This window comes from Geotrypetes seraphini, chromosome 2 (assembly GCF_902459505.1).
Source record: "Geotrypetes seraphini chromosome 2, aGeoSer1.1, whole genome shotgun sequence".
Taxonomy (NCBI): Eukaryota; Metazoa; Chordata; class Amphibia; order Gymnophiona; family Dermophiidae; genus Geotrypetes; species Geotrypetes seraphini.
The window spans coordinates 452,374,517-452,395,123 of NC_047085.1; the positions used below are offsets into that span (position 1 = coordinate 452,374,517).

General features: G+C 38.8%; 1 protein-coding gene across 4 annotated transcripts in view; it reads right to left on the minus strand.

Moving 5' to 3' along the window:
- Positions 1–20,607, minus strand: part of PARD3 (par-3 family cell polarity regulator) — a 1,241,096-nt gene that overhangs the window by 586,186 nt on the left and 634,303 nt on the right. For all 4 annotated transcript variants that reach the window (XM_033931514.1, XM_033931513.1, XM_033931516.1 and 1 more), the window contains exons 10-11: positions 14,257–14,396; positions 10,069–10,197 (exon numbers count right to left, since the gene is read on the minus strand). In XM_033931514.1, coding sequence (XP_033787405.1) covers positions 10,069–10,197; positions 14,257–14,396 — 269 coding nt within the window. The remainder of the gene's footprint in view (positions 1–10,068; positions 10,198–14,256; positions 14,397–20,607) is intronic.

Sequence of the window (20,607 nt, forward strand, 5' to 3'; positions counted from 1 at the left end):
GTATTCACCTCCATATGATGTAGTATTGTGGATTAAGCAGCAACTAATATAGCTGACTGGAAGAAATCAGCTGCAAACATCATCTCACTAAAACCTAGAGAGGTCTCAGGATGCTGATGAAGTGATTATTCCAGAATTCAGTAGCAAGGCAAATTATCAAGTATAAATGATGAAATAGAAAGAAAATGTTCTTAATGCTAATGAAAGTACAATATGAAACTTTTTTACCTATAAATCTGGTTCTACTCAAATTAACTTTAAGGGAGCTATCAACTGCATTTTGCCTGTTTTTTTCCCTACCAACAGAGTAAAATGAAGGCAGTAGGAACAATTTTGTAAGTGGAGTCCAGCTTTCTAGGCGCCACTGGCACTGATAAGGGAGATTCCCAGTTTTTATAAAGTGTCTTTCAAAATTGCATGAAGAGGAAGCTTAAGCACCTCCTTTGTAGGTTGCTTGATATCGTTGCATGTATTCAGGTATATATTTGGAGTCATCTTCCAGCTTAAGAGAAATGTCCTTACCAAGTTGTCTAATACAACAAGAGAAAGAAAGAGTCTCTGGAGGGGATGACTCTTTAGGAGAGAGAGGTGGAGAACCCTCAGGAGAGTCATCAAATTGTTGTTGAAGGAGAAGCACCAAGAGAAGATTGAACGTGAAGTTCAGCGTCCACTACTGTTGATTGAGATCTATGTCTCTTGTGACGTCGGTACTGATCCTGGGAAGGAGAAGGGGTCCGATGCTTACACTTTTCTGAATGTTTAGAAGAGCTATGCTTGGATTTGTGAGAAGATTTACTCGAATGTGAGCATTGAGGAGAAGGAGAACAATGCTTGGAAGAGCTGTGACTGGAAGCAGTAGTCTTGGATGCATGCCTGGATGATGGACGGTACCGAATTCCTAGAGACGGCACTGAAGACTGAGTACTGGTGTTGGTACGATCAGGCTGGACCGGTACTGACAGAGCCGATGCTGGGGTCAAAAGATTAACTATGTGACCATACTCTGCATGAAAGAACTGTACAAATTGCTCTTTCAAAGTAGCTACTGGTACCTGTGGCATTGTCGCTGGTACCATCGGTGCTGCTACTTGTTCCACAGATGGCACTTGTACCCTTGGCTTTGACGCCGGTACCATTGGTGCCGCAACCCGATCCAATGAGGAGAAACCCCTAGATTTTAGAGCAAGTTACAAAAGGGGTCGTTGTTTGGCCAGCATGACTGGACTCAAAACCTTAATGGTCAACCCCAACTGGGAGACTGGTGGCTTCCTCGCTGGCTTACCAGAAGGAGCAAAAGGTTGTGACTCCAGAGTAGAAGGCAGTGTCGAGGAAGGTCGTGACACCTTGGAGGACGGTGCCTTCACTTGCAGTTCAATTTATGCGGTACCTTTACCGGCAGTGTTGCAGAACACGATGCCTTTACTACCGGTGCCGTGGACTGCGGCACCTTTGGAGTTGGTGCCAAAGAAGTTGAACGCGAAGAATGATCCTCTTCTATACTGGCATTGAAAAGTTGTTTTTGCTGTAGAAGGCGGCTTTTTAAGGTGCACTTTTTAAGGTGAAACATCACGTGCACAAGTTGATGTGGTGTTCCGATCCTAGACACTGTATGCACCAAATATACGGGTCTGTCACCGAGATAGTCCATTGGCACCTGCCACACTTCTTAAAACCGGTTAATGGCTGGGACATTAAGTTAGGGAATATTGCCTCAACCAAATCAAATGCGAGAGGCTGAGGAAGGAAAAAAGGCCACAAGCAGCTGGTTCACCTGAAAAAGCTTGAATGAATGTTGTGATTTCCATCTGTCTCATTTGGGGAAACACCACTCACAGAGTAAACTGTGAAAAGGTCCTTTCTCATCATTTAGACATAGGGTAAGAGGCAAATATTCAGTTCAGGAAAGGAGATAAAATATGTTGCCCCTGGAAGGACCCAGGGAGAGGAAGGACCAAAGCTTGAAATCCCCCAAATTGCTGAATCCATGACCACTAGGAGGCATACTGGTGGTTGGCAATTCCTTTCTGAGGGGTAAAGAAGAGTCCATCTGCACACCAGACATGATGTCACAGGAAGTATGCTGTCTGCCTGGTGCCAAAATCCAAGATGTTATGGAGAGATTGGAACTGAACAGTAACATTGAATGGAAGATTTTTTTTTAATTATTTGATTTTTTTCTGTTTTTTTATTCTAGTCTTTGCCATAAGATCTAACATTTTAGTCTAAAGCAAGATTTAGTAAAGACATTTAAATTCACAACTGAGCTTTAGATGATGTCATGCTCAGTTGTGATTGGTTAGATGGTGAGTGTTTTATTTATAAGTTGATGCCATTTTGGCTGCGTTTTGTTACAACTCGGGCAGTTTGGGTACATGCAATTCTTTTGAATTTAAAGTTTCTTTATATTAAGAAGCCAGTGGTTTTTTAAAACGTGAGATGCGAGTGATGCCTTGTTTATATCTAAATTCAGATCGCGTTTTCTAATGAGCCTTAGATTGCACAATGCTAATTTGCGATTGGTTGGAGTGTGAGCATTCTATTTAAAAGCCGCCACCATTTTGACAGCGCTCAGACATGATACAGGCTGTGCAGGTGCTCGTTACTTTTGTTCAAACTAAATCTCCCTAAAAAGTAAGTAATAAGAAGTTTAGTGAAATTTTTAAATGTTGGTTTAAATAAAAAGGCATTTTTGGATAAGTGTTCAGGTGTCATTTATTGATTTATCAAACTGTCAATCATTTTAAAGACCGTTAAAGTCGCGGCCATTAATTTAAAGTTTTTATAAAAGAAAAAGACCACGTTGTTAACTTTTATGATCTATTTAGAAAAGATTTTTATCCTTTCAGAAGCAATTAAGAAAGCATGTTCTATAAGCTCCATTAATTAATCAAATGGGCACTAGAGAATTCTTATCTAATTATTTATGATATTGTAGGGGAAAGTGGAATTCAATACTAGCTCCCTTGCGATAAAGTTTTGTACGTGTGAGCTTCTTAGGAGAGACTTATGTTTTTTAATATCCATTCTTTTGGTTTTAAAGATGTACTCTTTAGGTTAACAATCAATGCTTTCAGGTAGTAACATATATTAAATGAGCCAATAGAATTTTGGAACTTAGATGTTCTTTAATTGCAATTAATTTTTTTTTTTAATCTAATTTTTAAAAAAATCTAATGTATTGGATTATTCTATTAATAAGACATTATGTAGGATATTTACTCTTATATTAATTGTCATAAATAGGTATTGTCAGGATTCTCACATTTCTTAATATTCATAAGGTTTGTTCTTTCTAGGGACTGGTGCATGAATACAAGGAGGCATAGCCCCTGATGAAACCGAGTGTGAAACGGTTGGGCAGCCATCGGGCATGAAAGATAAGTGCCTTCCTCACAGCACCTTATGCACTTTATATTTATTGAAATGAATGTCACATGTCACTTTATCAAGACCAATGATGAACACATTACCCCAGTAAGGGCATGAAAAATTATTCAAGTAATACCTTGGGCATTTGAGGTCTGGTAATTTAATACAACTTGATATCAATTTGTTCTCTATATGGTATTCTCATTCATCCTCCCTGTCAAGGGTAAGGGCCAGGACAGATAAGCATGCATCCTGTAGATGAATGCATGGCTACGTGGATGGTGTCGTCGAGAATAGAGAATGACATGGGGACAATTTTTTTTACCGTCCCTGCAGGAACTCAATTTCCCCACCCCATCCCCATAAGTTTTGTCGCTGTCCCTGTCCCAATCCTGTAAGCTCTGCCTTAACCGCACAAGCCTCAAACATTTATGATTTTAAAGTGTTTGAGGTTTCTGCAGATGAGGACAGAGCTTGTAAGAATGGAGCAGGGACAGGAAAATAATTTGCAGGGACATAAAAATGATTTCCCGTGAGGATCGACAAAATAGAGCAGGAAAAAAATTATTTACAATGTCCAATATGACACGGACAAGAGGACATGGACTGAAGCTAAGGGGGGACAAGTCCAGGACAAATATCAGGAAGTTCTGCTTCACGCAATGAATGGTGAACACCTGGAATGCCCTCCCAGAGGAGGTTATTGCGGAATCCACCGTTCTAGGATTTAAAAGCAAACTAGATGCACATCTCCTTATGAGAGGCATAGAGGGATATGGGTGACTAAAATTACGCCAGGTGTACACCTGGTTGGGCCTCCGCGTGTGCGGATCGCCGGACTTGATGGACCAAAGGTCTGATCCGGAGATGGCAGTTCTCATGTTCTTATTTTCTTATGTCACATTAACATGGGAATTGAGGGAGCTATACATGTATATTGAGGGCTGACTGAAATCCTCTCCTGTAAGTTATACTATCCCCATTTTCCATATCTGACTTCAAAACTCACTTTTTACCCTTTGGCTTTGAAATAATTTGCAACTCCCTGAATCACAGGTTTAATGCAACCCTTTATGGATTACAAAGAAATGTAAATTGCTACTAGATCCTCGGTACATGTCACATTAGGATAAAACTTGTAATGAAATTAATTCTTTTCAAAATTTTTATTTTATGGTTTATATTTTTTTTAAGTTAACTATTGTAAATCGGGTCGGGCTTTCTTAAAATGAAGACTCGATATATAAAGCCAAGTATTAGTTTAGATTAGAAAAATCTTGAACTGTAACTGTGGCAAATTTAATCTGTAAACTGTATATTATATATATTAGTATTAGATCCCTAATATGTGTCGAGTTAGGATAAAAACATGTATTGAACCTGTTGTAACCTGTTAAGTGTATATGATGTTTCTTAACCTGTAACCTGTTCTGAGCTCTTTGAAGAAAATGAGATAGAAAACAAGTTAAATGTGTTAAAACTTGTCAGATTCATTGTGCCTCCTCTCAACTTTCTCCCTTGTAGGGATATGATGCAGCATTTTAACAAATTTTTCAGAGTCTGTAACCTATTTTTAGATCACATTTTTAAGAAAGATGTTATGTGCATGACTTGATGTAAACAGGATAAAGACAACCAGACACAGAAGGAACTAAACGGAGCTCAGATATGGTCAGCAGCTTTGTTGATCTTGTGCATTCTCCCATTCAAGTTTTTCTCTTCTGAAAGGTTGTTGGCTCGATGATTACGTCTTTCTGTATTTGAATCATCAATGGGGAAATCACCCCCTGAGAATGGGTAGCTTGGTGTTTATTTTACCTTTCAGCTAAAATATATTGAAGAATTTATAGTAAAAAAAAATTTAAAAAGAAAAGGATCTCCATTGCAATGACACGTAGCAAAAGTGGAAGAAAAGCTTAAACACAGAAGCTATGAATCTGTATATCTGCAGGCTATATGCGACCAACCCCTCTTTATACAACGACTAATGCTCCAGAAAGTGAGTCTTTAATAGTATCCAAACTCCTTCTGAAAAAGTTCAGCTCAGACACGAGGGCAGTCAATTCTACAAGAAAGATACAATTAAAAAAAAGAACATTTTGTCTGGTAAACTCACATATATTAATCTCTACACCCCTGATTTGAGCCAGAGATAACAGAGTCTGGATTTAGTTTTCTTTTGATTCCTGGACAATTTTATTATACTAAATCTTTCAAAAACAGCAGCTTCCTGGTTCCGAGGTAGATTGAAGTATCCTTCTATGGCACACCTTCTTTCTGGTTCCCCTATCATACTAGTAGATTATTTTTAAGAACTTGTGTAAGAATTGATTCCCAACACTTTTTCCTTTCAGTTTTCATCTGTCCTTAAAAAAGTGTTTTCAGAGACTGTGACAACTTCATGCCCTACCTTGATGATACATCTCCAACTCAACTATTACATCGTCTTTATATCAGCATTAATTCTCGATTTACCAAAGTGCTTTCTTTTTATTAGACCTTTTTTGGTGGAATTGACTGTAAATATGAAACCTCAGTTAGCGATACCCATCAATGATTCAAAAAGGGAAAAGAAATTATAGTCCAGCCAGAGGTCTCTTCCAAAAATAAAATAGGGATGGAAAAATGCACAGGAACAGCAAAGCTCCTGGAATCATCTGCTAATCAGAAGCAAGTGGTTCACAAGATCAAAAACTGCCATTAAGTTCAGGAAAACCGTGAAGAGGACCTGTCTGTACCCTGCACAGCACTCCATGAACCAGCTCTTCTAATCTGTCTTTTAGGAAGGCAAAAGTCATAATAAAACCAGGGATGATGGGATTTATATGAAGGAGGAGGCGGACAAAATGGAACAAAGTCGCAGCTGAACATAAAATAGAATTCCATACATTCAGTTGATCAGGCTCCTAGCTTAATCAGTAAATTGGCTTCAATTATGAACTTTAAGAAGCTCAAAATTGAAAACAAAGTTAACTGGAAGACAGACACCTATCTTCTTAGACACGTTTCTACAAAGTAGGCATGTTTAGGGGGTGGAGAAAGACTTAGGCACCGCTAGGCACAGTTCTCTAAAGGACTTAGGCATCTGTAATGTAGGCTTTTAAAACCCTGGCCTATATTACAGGTGCCTAAGTTTTAAGTTAGGTGCCGCTAAGTGTAATTCTGTAATGGGCACCTAAGTGTGATTGACATGCATGCAAAGGCGTCTAACTTTAGGTGCCTATCATTTTTAGGCACCGATTACAGAATCTGGCCTTCAATGCTTTTATGTAATTCAAGCTTATTGGGTTTCATGGCTGGGAATTTAGTGTAGATGTCACCTATTCAGTGTGTGTATTTTTTTTAATTATTATTATTATGCTTTAGAAATTGCTTAAACAAAACAAATAGTACTGTAGTAAACCACAGCAGAAAATGAATGACCATCTGGCCCATCTAGTCTGCCTAGCTATTCTGTCCACACTGCTAAAGATGCATAGCATGATACCATCTGTAATATTTTTCTTTATCCATGACAATCATTTGTCTTCCTCATCTGCACTCTACCCTCTTGAAAAGAGCATACCAAATATCTACTTAGTTCTCCCCATTACTCACCTTTCCAAGCTTAACCACAAAATTAGCATCTTGGCTCTCCTCTAATACATTGGTTTTGAATCCAGATAAGACTTCAACTTGCTTGCAGGTTTCTGGATCACTCTCTGTGCCTATAACACCTGTGTCCCACTACTATTTGGCCAGTCAGTTCCCACCATCCCTATGTTTAAGTGCCTGAGGGTCTGGTTTGATTCCCAGCTATCCTTTAAAAACCAAATTTTCAAAACAGTAAAATCTTATTTTGTTTTGCTTTGTACACTTCACTTCCTCCATGATTTTCTTTATTTCTCTGCTCTTCATACAGCTTCTCAAGCTTTGTTCATCTCCCAGCTTGTCTACTGCAATGTGATCTATGCTGGTCTCCCTCACTCTCAAACATTTCCAAACTGTCCAAAATACAGCAGCAAGGCTCCTGTTTAGAGCACAAAAGTATGATCTTATTGCACCTTTTCTTTCTCAGCTTCACTGACTATTAGCTTTCAGATCTCTTTTAAAATTCTTATTATTACCCATAGAGCTCTTCATTCTGTCATCTTTTACTATTCTATACAACCTATCTCGTGCACTGTGTCGCTTGACTCTAATCATTTGCTGTCCCTAATGCTTAAAAATGAATGTTTGGAAATCTACTCACTGCTCTGCCTTCTTTTTCCTTTCCCCTAGATTATAGAATGATCTTCCCCCCAACTATTCATTTAAAATTTTCCTCACCAGGGTTTAAATCTCTTCTTAAGAGTTATTTTTTTGAGTTGGCTGATGGTTGCTTGCCTCCTTTCTTTTATTGTCCCTGGTCTTCTTTGTGGGTGGACTTGGATGTTTGGCTACACTATCTGATTAGTAGAGGTTTTTCTTTTCTTTATGATGGTCGATACCTCTAATTTTTGTTCTCCACTTTACTTTTAACTATGGAGTTCCTTTCTTTACTGTTATATTTGCCTATACACTGCTTGGACCTGCTTACCAGAATTAGATTACATTGTATATTTGTATACCACATATACCTCACAAACACTGGCCACTATAAGAGCCTCCGAGGTCCCTTGTGTGGCCTGTAGACAGACAGGGTTATGTAAGCACCTACATGTTAACTAGGAGTAGTTACTCCAGAATTGTATCCAGCAACTGGTTTGATTCCATTATCAAAGCCTGATCTAAACAGTCATTATCATCAGTGAGGCTTCCATGTCTTCAGAGTAGCTTACTAACAACCCCAGCTACATGGGCAGCTACGCTTCTGCTAGGACTTTCATTATTACAGAATTTGGAACCCACCACACAAACACTGCTGCTAGTGCATTGTACCAATAACCATTTGCCAGATAAACCCTGCCATGTGGTTGTCTTCTATTACAACTTCTTATATCTCATAAACAAAGATTTGCCATTCATTGTGATTGCCTCATTGCTCATTGTTGAATCAGGCTAGTATGATACTAAAAGTACTTAAATATGAGCTGCTAGGTCAAGCTTACTTTTAGTGATCACAAATCCTCTTTGCCTTTCCATGCCTTCTCAAAAAGCTACTACTGTTTTAGATGCCAACCCCATTCCAGAAAGGTGCACCATGCTTACACTCCTCATTCCATAAGAGCATCTTCCTGGCATTGTTCCCAATACTACCTCCCTTAGAATCAACCACAAATAGAAGTCCTCAAAGTGATCTCATACAATTAAGTACTATTATAACTGAAAGAGCCTTTCTGTATTTCAGTACTAAAAGCTATGCTGCTTTGAAGTACAAAATACTGACAAAGACGACAAAAGAAAATGATAAACTCTGTAAGGAACACAATTTCTACAGGGGTAAGATGACTATTACATTGGAGAAATTGATGAAAATTTGGCTAGCAAGTGTTGGACACAAAAAGAATGACTGATGAAATGCACAGAGAATATAAATAACAGACTAAACACACTTCAGAGAAGAGATTTCAGGCAACAGTACAAATGTACATAAGAAGTGACACAGCAAAGCTCCAGAACCCTAGATGGCTTCTTAGAGACTTGGCTGTGATTCTTTTACAGAAAGAAAAACCACATAATTGTAATTTGATAGTTATATTACTATAGAGTCCCAATGTTTACATGAATATAATTTAAGCTGAACAACATAAAAATTTTGAACTGTCAACTTCCAAATTATTGTATTTAGATCTAAACCCAGAAGTAAAGAAATGATAAACAGAGTATAAAGTTGAAACAGAAGAATGAAAACATTTCTTAGAGACAAATGCTCCTCTGACTCAAATACTGTGTTTCCCCCAAAATAAGACAGTGTCATATTAATTTTGGGCCCAAAAAACACACTAGGTCTTATTTTCAGGGTAGGGCTTATTTTTTCCATATACATGATCATCTTTCCCTTCACCCCAATTCTTCCTCTTTCCTTTCTTTCCCCCACATGTGCAGCATCTTTCCTCCCCTCTCACCCATCCCCTTGTGCCTTCCCTCTGCAGCATCTTTCTATCCCTCCCTCCTTCCCCATCCCTCGTGCAGCACAACCCTTGCCCAGCTTCTATACTTCCCTCCCTCCCTCCCATCCCTTGTGCAGGAGCACCTGCCCTCCCCGCGCAGCCGAATCTCTGCTGACCCTACCCCATCCTTCCCTCCCATCCGAACCCTGCTGACAACGAGCCATATATACCTCCCTCTAGAGCAACATCGGGCTGGCAGCACTCTAAACAGCTGCTTCACAGCCATCTCCTGTTGGGGAATTCCCTCTGTCACATCACTGATGATGTCATTAGTAACGCAGCACATGGAAGGCCCCAGCGGGAGAAGTCTGCGAAGCAGCCTGTTTAAAGTGCTGCTGACACAACGCTGCTATGGAGGAGGGAGGTATGTAGGGCTTGCGGTCGGTGGGGATTGGATAGGAGAGAAGGATGGAGTGTCAGCGGGGGTTCAGCTGTGCGGTGGGGGAAAAACTGCTGCCAGTGAATCCAGGGACTAGGGCTTATTTTTGGGGTAGGGCTTATATTAAGACCTACCTCGAAAATTATGCTAGGGCTTATTTTGGGGGTAGATCTTATTTTTGGGGAAACACGGTAGATATTTCATGAACATTCCACTACTATTCTACTAAGTTGCTTGCACATTATGTACCATTTCTCTTGGCTGGAAGGTATCTTCTTGGCGAACAATCAGGAGGCTCACTGTTCCTCCTGTCTTGGTGCTTCTCAGAAGAGACACTACTTCTTCTTGGGTTTTTCCTGCTAAGTCTACTCCATTTACCTAGGACAAAAAAATAACAAATTATCAAAAGGTTTTATGGTATATCAATAAAGAAATACTAAGCACTACAGACAGAAGCTTAATATCAGTTTAATTAATTTTCTTGACATACTACATTTTAAAAGAAAAAGTATACAATATAATTAGAAACCTGCTTATGGATGCAGTAATAAGAAAAGAGAAAAAGGGAGAGTCACTGAGATATTACAGTTCAATAACCATGACATCATGAGAGGCAAACATGGGACAATCTCATAGTAAGTGGCATTTTGCAAGTGTCTATGATGTGTAGAACAGCATTTTACACATCCAACTGTGCATGTATAAAACCTGTGCCCATGCAAAAATAGGGTCTACTTTCATACAACATATAAAAAAAGCATTCCTGGAAGCAGAAAATGGGTGAAACAGGAGCAGGATTCGCACTTGTTATAAAAGGTATTGTTTGCATAGAACTAGCTCCAAAAATATAGTGAACAAAGCCATGAAGTAGACAGGGTATTTCTAGGGTATTAAAAGGGGAAGGGAAAGGGACTTGTATGCCGCCTTTTTGTAGTTATACAACCAATGCAGTTTACATACAGGCATTTTCCCTATCTGTCCTGGTGGGCTCAAAATCTATCTAATGTACCTGGGATAGTGGAGAATTACATGACTTGCCCAGGGTCACATGGGAAGAACCAATCGGAAAAGCTCCGATAGGTCTCTTAATGAATATGTTCAATATATTTGGGTTGGAAATAGTTCTGCAAGAGTAGAAAAGGTCAAATTTCATTTCAGTCTTCTTCATAAAGAGTGATAATAGGGAAGAGGTGAGAAATTACTAGTCAGTTAAATGAAAAGGGTCTACTAAATCACTAGATGTTTTATTAGAGACAGCATGGTTTTATCAAAGGAAGACTGTGTCAGTCTTATCAATGTCATTCATTTGGATGACTAGATTATATTCTCAGTAGGATGCAATGGACGGGATGTACGAGGATTCTTGCAAAACTGTAATCATCCCTTCTTTCCTTTTCCTCCTCTTGCTGGACAATCATGACCACCTACAAACTTCTTTCCCTCTTGATATTAAGGTGTTTCCTTGGGAAGATGAGATTTTACTATCAGTATGCTGCCCAGCAATTTTTGATTCAAGCCTCAGGTAAGTAAATGTGAATTATACTTTCCAATTTAGATAATGAAACAATAAAAGACTGGCAAGCTAGGATTTAAACACTGATAACAGAAATTATCAGTCATAATTTTTTTTAATTAGTGGTAAATCAACCCCTTTTTGTGTCATGGGTTTTAGATACTGTACCACAAAGGAAACAAACTCAATATGCTTCCAATCTGGCTGCTTGATTCCTGGAGATAGTACCATGAGACTATTGCTAGGGGAATTTGGATGCATTGAACACAGACATTGATGAGGCATGAATGACTGGGTCTCACTCCTATTTAACCATTATTCATAAAAAGACCCCTAGTAGGTCCCAGAGGGAGGGGGTATTTTTTAAAGTGATCAAGGGTGCCCCATTGCGGGCTTGCTCTCTTAGCATTTCTGTAGCCATGAGCCTGAAATGTTCCTGATTGCAGCTTCACAAAACTCAACGTATTGAGTCATTAACCTGCAAGACCAAAGTACTACACAGGTTAGTGACCTGAGCAATACTGGGTTGTGGTGAAATTGTAGGTTTTAGTTTAGTTTAATAACTACCCCTCCTAAATTGATATCACCATTGAACACATGCATACATATTTGCACACAATTTATCTATATCTCTCAATGTGTTTGATGTCTAACTTAATATTGCCCTCATTTCTGGATATTTAGACTTGCCAGTGATATCAATTTTTATGAAGCTGCAACCAGGAACATTTCATGAACTTTTATATCATGCAATTTTGCAAAAACTGAGTCATATTCTTACTTAGGGCCTGATTCATGAGGGCTCTTTCCCATTCTGTCTGTGAAAAAAACAATGTTCCATGGAGAGGCATTTTTGAAAGGACATCCAAGTCTGAATGTCCCAAATGGACATCCATCTTAAATGTATTTTCAAATAGGAAATGCATTGAGATTTCCTGTTCAAAAATACAGGAAATGGATGTTCATATGCTGGAAATGTCCAACAGGAAAATACATTTCACAAACTAAAATGTCCAAATTATGAATGGGAGAAAACAAGATATGTTTACATTCCTATACCAGCACTCCAAGTTTCTAAGTTTATTTACATTTTAACATACCGACCATCATCTTGTATCTGACCGGTTTACAAAACTAAAAACATGAAAAGAAAATGGGGTAAAAGAAAAAACGTGAAACATGAAGTAGACGAGGACGATAACGTTCATGAGCTTGGGGGAGAGAGGAGAAGTAAAGTTTATAACTACATCATTAAAAAAATAAAAAGTAAATGAAGGTATTAGGGGAGAGGAAAATATACCAGAAGAGGGTGTCGCTTCATAGAAGCTGTTCATTTTTGTGGGCTGAGTTGCAGTTGAAAAGGGGTATTGTCAAGCGCAATCAAATGCATTTTGGAATAAGAGGGGTCACTTTTCTGGTAAAATTTAAACACTTATTGCCTGTCATTTTGCCTTTGTTTATGTTTTTTTTCTTGTTAATAAAAAACAGATTTAAACATAAGCCATGTAGATATTTAAATGTCTCTATCATATTTCCCCTCTCCTGCCTTTCTTTCAAAGTATATACATTGACATTTTTAAGTCCATCCCCATATGCTTTATGACAAAGACCACTGATCATTTTAGTAGCCATCCTCTAGATCAACTCCATCCCATGTTTTTGAAGCAGTGGTCTCCAGAATTGTACACAAAATGATAATGCATGACTCATCTTCTACCAACCTTGCTACACGCATGTCACTCCTCTCCTTATGTCACTTCACTGACTCCCTATCCGCCATCGCATACAGTTCAAGCTCCTATTGCTGACCTACATGTGTGTTCATTCTGCTGCCCCTTAATATCTCTCCTATCGTCTCTCTCCTTATACACCTCCCAGAGAACTCTGCTCCTCAGATAAGTCACTCTTATCTGTACCCTTCTCCTCTATTGCCAATTCCAGACTTCGTTCCTTTCATCTAGCTGCCCGCTATGCCTGAAATAAGTTACCTGAGTTTGTCCGCCATGCCCCTTCCCTTACTTTGTTTAAAAGCAGACTGAAGACCCACCTTTTTGATATAGCCTTCAATCCTTAACCCTACTCCTTTGCCCTCCAACCCAGCCAAATAATTAACCTTTCCCCTTAACTGTATCCATGACATCCTGTTTGTCTGTCTTGGCTGTTTAGAATGTAAGCACTTTCAAGCACTACTGACCATTCCTCTCCCTCTGTACCCAAGCATTCTTCTACCTACTCTACCTGCAACTTTTCTACTTCTTTGGTCACCTTAAGACCATCACATATGATCAAACCCAAATCCTACTCCTCTTTCAAACACAAAAGTTCTCCTTCCCTTAAGGTGCTTTAAACAGCACCTTAGATAAATTCCTTGTCCCAATGATTTTCTAAGAATCAAAAATTATTAAGGATTACAAGACACCAAAGAATTTGGTAGATGTTTTACCAGATGATTATCATTAGTGAATAAAAACAAGTTGCTAGAGAATGTGGATAAGCAGTTTAAAATCTGTTTATTCTTTGGGATCTTGCCAGGTACTTGTGAACTTGATTGGTCCCAGAACACGGGGTTTGATGGACCTTCGGTCTGTCAGAGCACAGCAACGCTTATGCTTTTATGTTCTTATTTACTTGAATTAATTACAAATGGAAGGGTTAGTCTAGTCTAAATTATATTTATACTCTTCGTGATGAAAACAAATCTGTCATTACTGCATAAGCTTAAGAGAACAAAGGGGATACTAATTCATCATTTGCCAGAAAACCAACCTCAGTCCTTGTACAAAACTAATGTGCTTGCCTCCTTACAATACCTATGGAAATCTATGGTACTTCAAATGGACTAGTTGCTGATAATGAAGTGTGATATTTTCACAATCTGAACTGTATTTAGTAAATATAATATAAAACTGTGTTTAATAATTTACCTCTAAAAGTCGATCTCCTGCTTTTAGTCTGCCATCTTGAATTGCTGCTCCTCGTGGAAGAATATTCTTCACATAGAGTGCAACAGAACCACCAATAGGTACATCTCTTGAAGTGATGCTAAACCCCAGGCCTTCTGAACCTGCATGTGTGTATATATGCATACAAACAAATAAATATTGCAGTATATATTGAACATTTTTCATTCTATAACTCAATAATAGGTGGCTATCATTGGAAGTGGAGGAATCTAGTTTAAAGATTTTACAAAAATGTTGGCCCGGTAGTATAATTGTTAAATGGGTCCAGTAAGAGCAGTTTGAGATTCATTGAAGAGTTAATCCAGATATAGCACAGCCAAAAACAAAACTTTGAACCTGAAAATAGATCTCACTGTTTGCCATAGTTGGATCTGACTTTTGTCACATCTATACAGCTTTGATCAAGAGATGGAAATAGTTGTAGAGCTACTTAGGGGTCCTTTTATCAAGCCACGCTAGTGGGATTAGCGCGTCGGACATTTCATCACGCGCTAACCCCCACGGCAGGCAAAAAAACTAACGCCTGCTCAATGCACGCGGTATTAGATGTGTTAAACCCCTACCACAGCTTGATAAAAGGACTCCTTAGTAGGCATAATTTCAAAATTATTGATTTATAAAACAATGGCATGGCTTTCTTTCAACATAAACTCAAAAATGTAAAATACCATCATTACCACTCTAATACAGCCAAATCATTTTGAATAATATCTCCAAATAGGTTAATTTTGAGCATAGCATGAAATGAATGAACCATACCCCTATGGTATATTGAAATTATCTCAATCTTTCAAATTTAATGCTAAAATACTGTTCTGTTCCAAAGAGGGTTTCCTCCTCTTGGACTTCATAAAGTATAATATCCACAGACAACTTATCAAAGGGCTCCTTTTACGAAGCTGCGTTAGGGCATTAACGCGCGGAATAGCGCACGCTACACTGCCGCATGCGCTCAACGCTAACGCCAGCATTGAGCTGGCATTAGTTCTAGCCACGTAGCACGCGGTGTAGCATGCGGTAATATCCTGCGTGCACTAAAAACGCTAGCGCACCTTAGTAAAAGAAGCCCATAGTGTCCTTGGAAAAAAATTTTTTTTAATGCTGGTGGCAAAAAAACAGTTGGGACATTTTCTGTATTTTTCCATCACATGCACTTGTTGGTAATTGAGGATATTTATTTTTTCCACATGTAGTACAGAATAGTCTCTTGAACTAACATCAAAATTGTTTTGGCTATGTTGAATTGCTGGTGTTAATTATAAGCAGTAAAACAAGTGGAGAAATACAGTTTTCTTAACTACAATTCTATACATTGAAATCTTGCATTAGACACTGCCCTGAGTATGGTCAAAGATTTTTCTGTAAAATACTTCAGAAAATCTGATTGTTGTCACATATCATCTTAATTTTTGAGAGATGAAGAGTGACTGCGCTACAAATCATAATGTGATTTAGAATATCAGCAATAACCCTTAAAAATCTGTATGCTAAAAAAAAAAAATTAAGAAGTGACCTTTAAGAAAGATAAATAGATATCAAATTTCATTTAGAAAAGCCAACAAACATTCTGCACTGACTTAAACATATTACTGACCTTATCTTCTGACTTTATTAAACAGCTAATTCCCGTGAAAGAACAGAGTATTAGAAAATGCCAAAACAGAAGTAAAATATTATGCAAAAAAATCTAATTATTGAATAAAGCAGTACTAGCCTACTGTTTTTGCGTGATAGTATGTAAAATGTAGAAAAGCATTGATATAGCTAATGAGGAAATTCTGTTTAGATTTTAAAACAGTTTTCACTCTGAAGTCATCACTATGAATGCATGATATTGGTCGAATGTGAACTTAATTTCAAGTTGAAGTTTTCAATTTTGTGAGCTTTAATGCATCCCCTCAAGGAGTTCTAAATCTAATGATGGCAATTGGTGAAAGTACTGCTTTCTCTTAGCTGCACTGAAAAATTATTTGTTAGGTTTCCAAAAAGCCTCTATTATTAGAGCATCCTTTATTAGAAATAATCAAAGACAATCAAGATCCCAATCCTGCACGTATATTAATAATCCATTACTTGAAGAATAATTAATGGTTTTGTTTTATTTGTTGTTCCACATGCAAATTTTGAAGGAAATCAAATAACCTAACTAAAAAGAAATATTATGAAAATATGATCTCCCGTCCCCTATGTATAATATATGCAGTGTGGGCTAAAAGTAGGTATACAGTATTTATTATTTCTTTTCATTTTACAGGTGTCACAATTAATGGGGTTTTAGCGTGCCTTAGCAAAAGGATCCCAATATTTGTGTGAAGCTTTTGTATCAGTTACATCATTTCAGTTTTATTTATCGTTCAGTACTTTATTATACCTATTCAATACTTGTAAAATAAAAATAAATACTGTACATAGTACCTACTTTTGGCCCACCCTGTATATAAACATATACACAACATATTTTATTTATGTATATATTTCTATACAGCATATTTCAAAGTCCTTGGCAGTACATAAGAAAACATACAAAATAAAACAGACAGACATAAAAATACATTTGTTTGATTTATTCCATTGGTCTAAGATGAAGTGGCTTAATGAAAAGCTCATGTGACTCAAAAGGAAAATTAAAACAAATATACTGTATTTTTCGCTCCATAAGAAGCACTTTTTTTCCTCCAAAAGTGGGTGGAAATGTCTTAAGGAGTAAAAATAACAATTTTTTACACCCCCCTCCCACGGTACCTTTTAAAATTCTGGTGGTCCAGCGGTGTATCGGCAGGAGCGAGATTTCCACGCTCCTGCTCCCCCCTCACTGGATGGCTGCCTCATCATATCTTGCAGCTAGAGGCGCACAAGGCAGGAGCAAGCTTTTTGCTCTCCAGCTTGGCCCAGTTCCAGCTTGGCCGCTCCCTGAATGGCTGCCTTCAGTTTTCGCGGGACTGCGACTGCCTACCACTGTCTCGGCAGAGCCTGGCAAGGAGCGTGGGGTTGGGTGCAAAGCCTGGTAGGAAGTGAGAGGGCTAGATGCAGAGCCTGGTATATTTTATTAAATATATTAGTACACAATTTGCTTCAGAATGTGTGTTTCTTTTTTCTTTTTTCCCTCCTCTAAACCTAGGTGTGTCTTATGGTGCGAAAAATATGGTAAATGTATATGAATGGTTGGGTATGAGGTTACAAAGGAAAAAAAAAACTTAAATCATCATAGTATAATGAGAGAAACTAAAGCTCTCCAGTTAAAGCAAAACTCTTGGCTTCCACTAAGTAATTCCTGCTTTGCTCTTCATTCAAAGTGAGGATCTAACAGAATTAACAGCATTAGCGCAAAGTAAAGATATATTCTTTTTCAGACGTATTTACTGCTATTAAGTGTTGATATCTAGTCTTTTTGTGACAAGTTTCTGCAAATAGCTTATACTCAGATACTTTGGACAGCTATTCTTAGTCACTGTAATGGTGTGGATACAATTAGATGGAAAACAACACAGCAATGTATTGAATCCACTAAATGTTTTTTTGATGTTGAAACTGCAAGATATCAACTGTATAGGCCTCCTAAAGGTGATTGGCTGGCCTGAACTTCCTCTCTGACGGCAGAATTGACATCAGGGAGAGGAAGACTGATCGGCCCGATAGATCGCCAAGGCAAAGTGAGTCCTGGGTGATCGACTCACTTAGCCTTGGCGAGCTACCCGTCGATCGCGATCGACCTATTGGGCACCCCTGCTCTAGGGTATACCTATTCAGTGCTTCCAGTCTCTCTTCATACAGTCTTCTGGCGCAAGCCTCCTATCATTTTCATCACCCTCCTCTGGATCGCTTCTAGTCTTCTTACATCCTTCACCAGATATGGTCTCTAAAACTGAACACAAAACTCCAAGTGGGGCCTCACCAATGACCTGTACGGGGGCATCAACACTTTCTTCCTTCTACTGGCTATGCCTCTCTTTATACAGCCCAGCATCCTTCTGGCAGCAACCACCACCTTGTCACACTGTTTTCTCGCCTTTAGATCTTCAGACACTATCACCCCAAGGTCCCTCTCCCTGGTCGTGCATATCAGCTTCTCACCTCCCAGCATATACAGTTCCTTCAGAGAATTAATCCCCAAATGCATTACTCTGCATTTCTTTGCATTGAATTTTAGCTGCCAGGGATTAGACCATTCCTCTAACTTTTGCAGATCGTTTTTCATATTTTCTACTCCCACTTCGGTGTCTACTCTGTTGTAAATCTTGGTATCATCTGCAAAAAGGCACACTTTTCCTTCTAACCCTTCAGCAATGTCACTCACAAACATATTGAACTGGATCGGCCCCAGCACCGAACCCTGAGGGACTCCACTACTAGCCTTTCCTTCCTCCGAGCAACTTCCATTAACCACCACCCTCTGGTGTCTGTCCGACAGCCAGTTCTAACCCAGTTCACCACTTCAGCCCTTCAAGTTTGTTCAACAGCCTCCTATGAGGAACCGTATCAAAGGTTTTGCTGAAATCTAAGTAAATTAGATCTAGCATATGTCCTCAATCCAGCTCTCCGGTCACCCAATCAAAAAATTCAATCAGGTTCGTTTGGCACGATTTATCTTTTGTAAAGCCATGTTGCCTCAGATCCTGTAACCCATTAGATTCAAGGAAGTACACTATCCTTTCTTTCAGCAACACTTCCATTATTTTTCCAACAACCGAAGTAAGGTTCACCGGCCTGTAGTTTCCCGCTACATCCCTGTGATCACTTTTGCGAATAGAGACCACATACACTCTCCTCCAATCCCCGTCTCCAGAGATTTGTTGAACAAATCTTTAATAGGACCCGCCAAAACCTCTCTGAGATCTCTCAGTATCCTGGGATGGATCCCATCCGGTCCCATTGCTTTGTCCACCTTCAGTTTTTCAAGTTGCTCATAAACACTCTCCTTCGTGAACGGCACAGAATCTACTCCATTTTATCATGTAACTTTGCCAGACAATCTTGGTCCTTCTCCAGGATTTTCTTCTGTGAACACAGAACAGAAGTATTTGTTTAGCACATTTGCTTTTTCCTCATCACTCTCCACATGTTGATTCTCAGCATCTTTTAGTTTAACAATTCCATTTTTCATCTTCCTCCTTTCACTAATATATCTGAAAAAAATTTTGTCTCCCTTTTTTACATTTTTAGCCATTTGTTCTTCCACCTGTTCTTTCGCCAGACGTATCTTTCTCTTGAGTTCTTTCTGCACCCTGTAGTCCTTTCTGCACTCCTCTTCTTGGGTTTTTTTATATTTCACGAACGCCAACTCTTTCACCTTTATTTTTTCTGCCACTAGTTTGGAGAACCATATTGGCTTCCTTTTTCTCTTGTTTTTATTTATTTTCTTCACATAAAGGTCCGTAGCCATTTTTATCACTCCTTTCAACTTAGACCACTGTCTTTCCACTTCTCTTATGTCCTCCCATCCTAACAGCTCTTTCTTGAGGTACTCTCCCATTTCATTAAAGTCTGTACGTTTGAAATCTAGGACTTTAAGTATCATGTGGCCGCTCTTCACTTTAGCCATTATATCAAACCAAATTGTTTGATAATCGCTATTTCCCAGGTGAGCACCCACTCAAACATTAGAGATACTCTCTCCATTTGTGAGGACCAGATCCAATATCGCTTTTTCCCTCATGGGTTCCATCACCATTTGTCTGAGCAGAGCCTCTTGAAAGGCATCCACAATCTCCCTTCTTCCTTCCGATTCTGCAAACCGAACATTCCAGTCTGCATCCGGCAGGTTGAAATCTCCCAACAGCAGCACCTCCTCTTTCCTTCCAAACTTTTGGATATCCACAATCAAATCCTTATCAATTTGCTGCGATTGAGTCAGAGGTCTGTAGACTACATCTACGTAGATAGAAGTTCCATCTTGCTTCTTCCTCTTCCCAGATCCCTTGCATTTCGGTCTCTTGGATATTGATCTTTACATAGAGAGCTACTCCTCCACCTTTTTGACCATCTCTGTCCTTCCTAAAAAGATTATATCCCGGTATGTTTGCATCCCATCCATGTGATTCATTGAACCATGTCTCTGTGATAGCGACAATATCTAGATCTGCCTCTAACATCAGGGCTTGCAGATCATGAACTTTGTTGCTTAGACTGCGAGCATTTGTGATCATCGCTTTCCAGCTATTTTTCAGCGGTTATCTCCTTTTTTGTAAACAAGTGATTCGCATCTACCCTTTCCACTCCATTCAGTATTTTATAGACTTCTATCATATCACTCCTGAGCACTAGCTGCTTTAGCCTTTCCTCCATTGCCATTTATGAAAAGAAGCCAGAGAAATC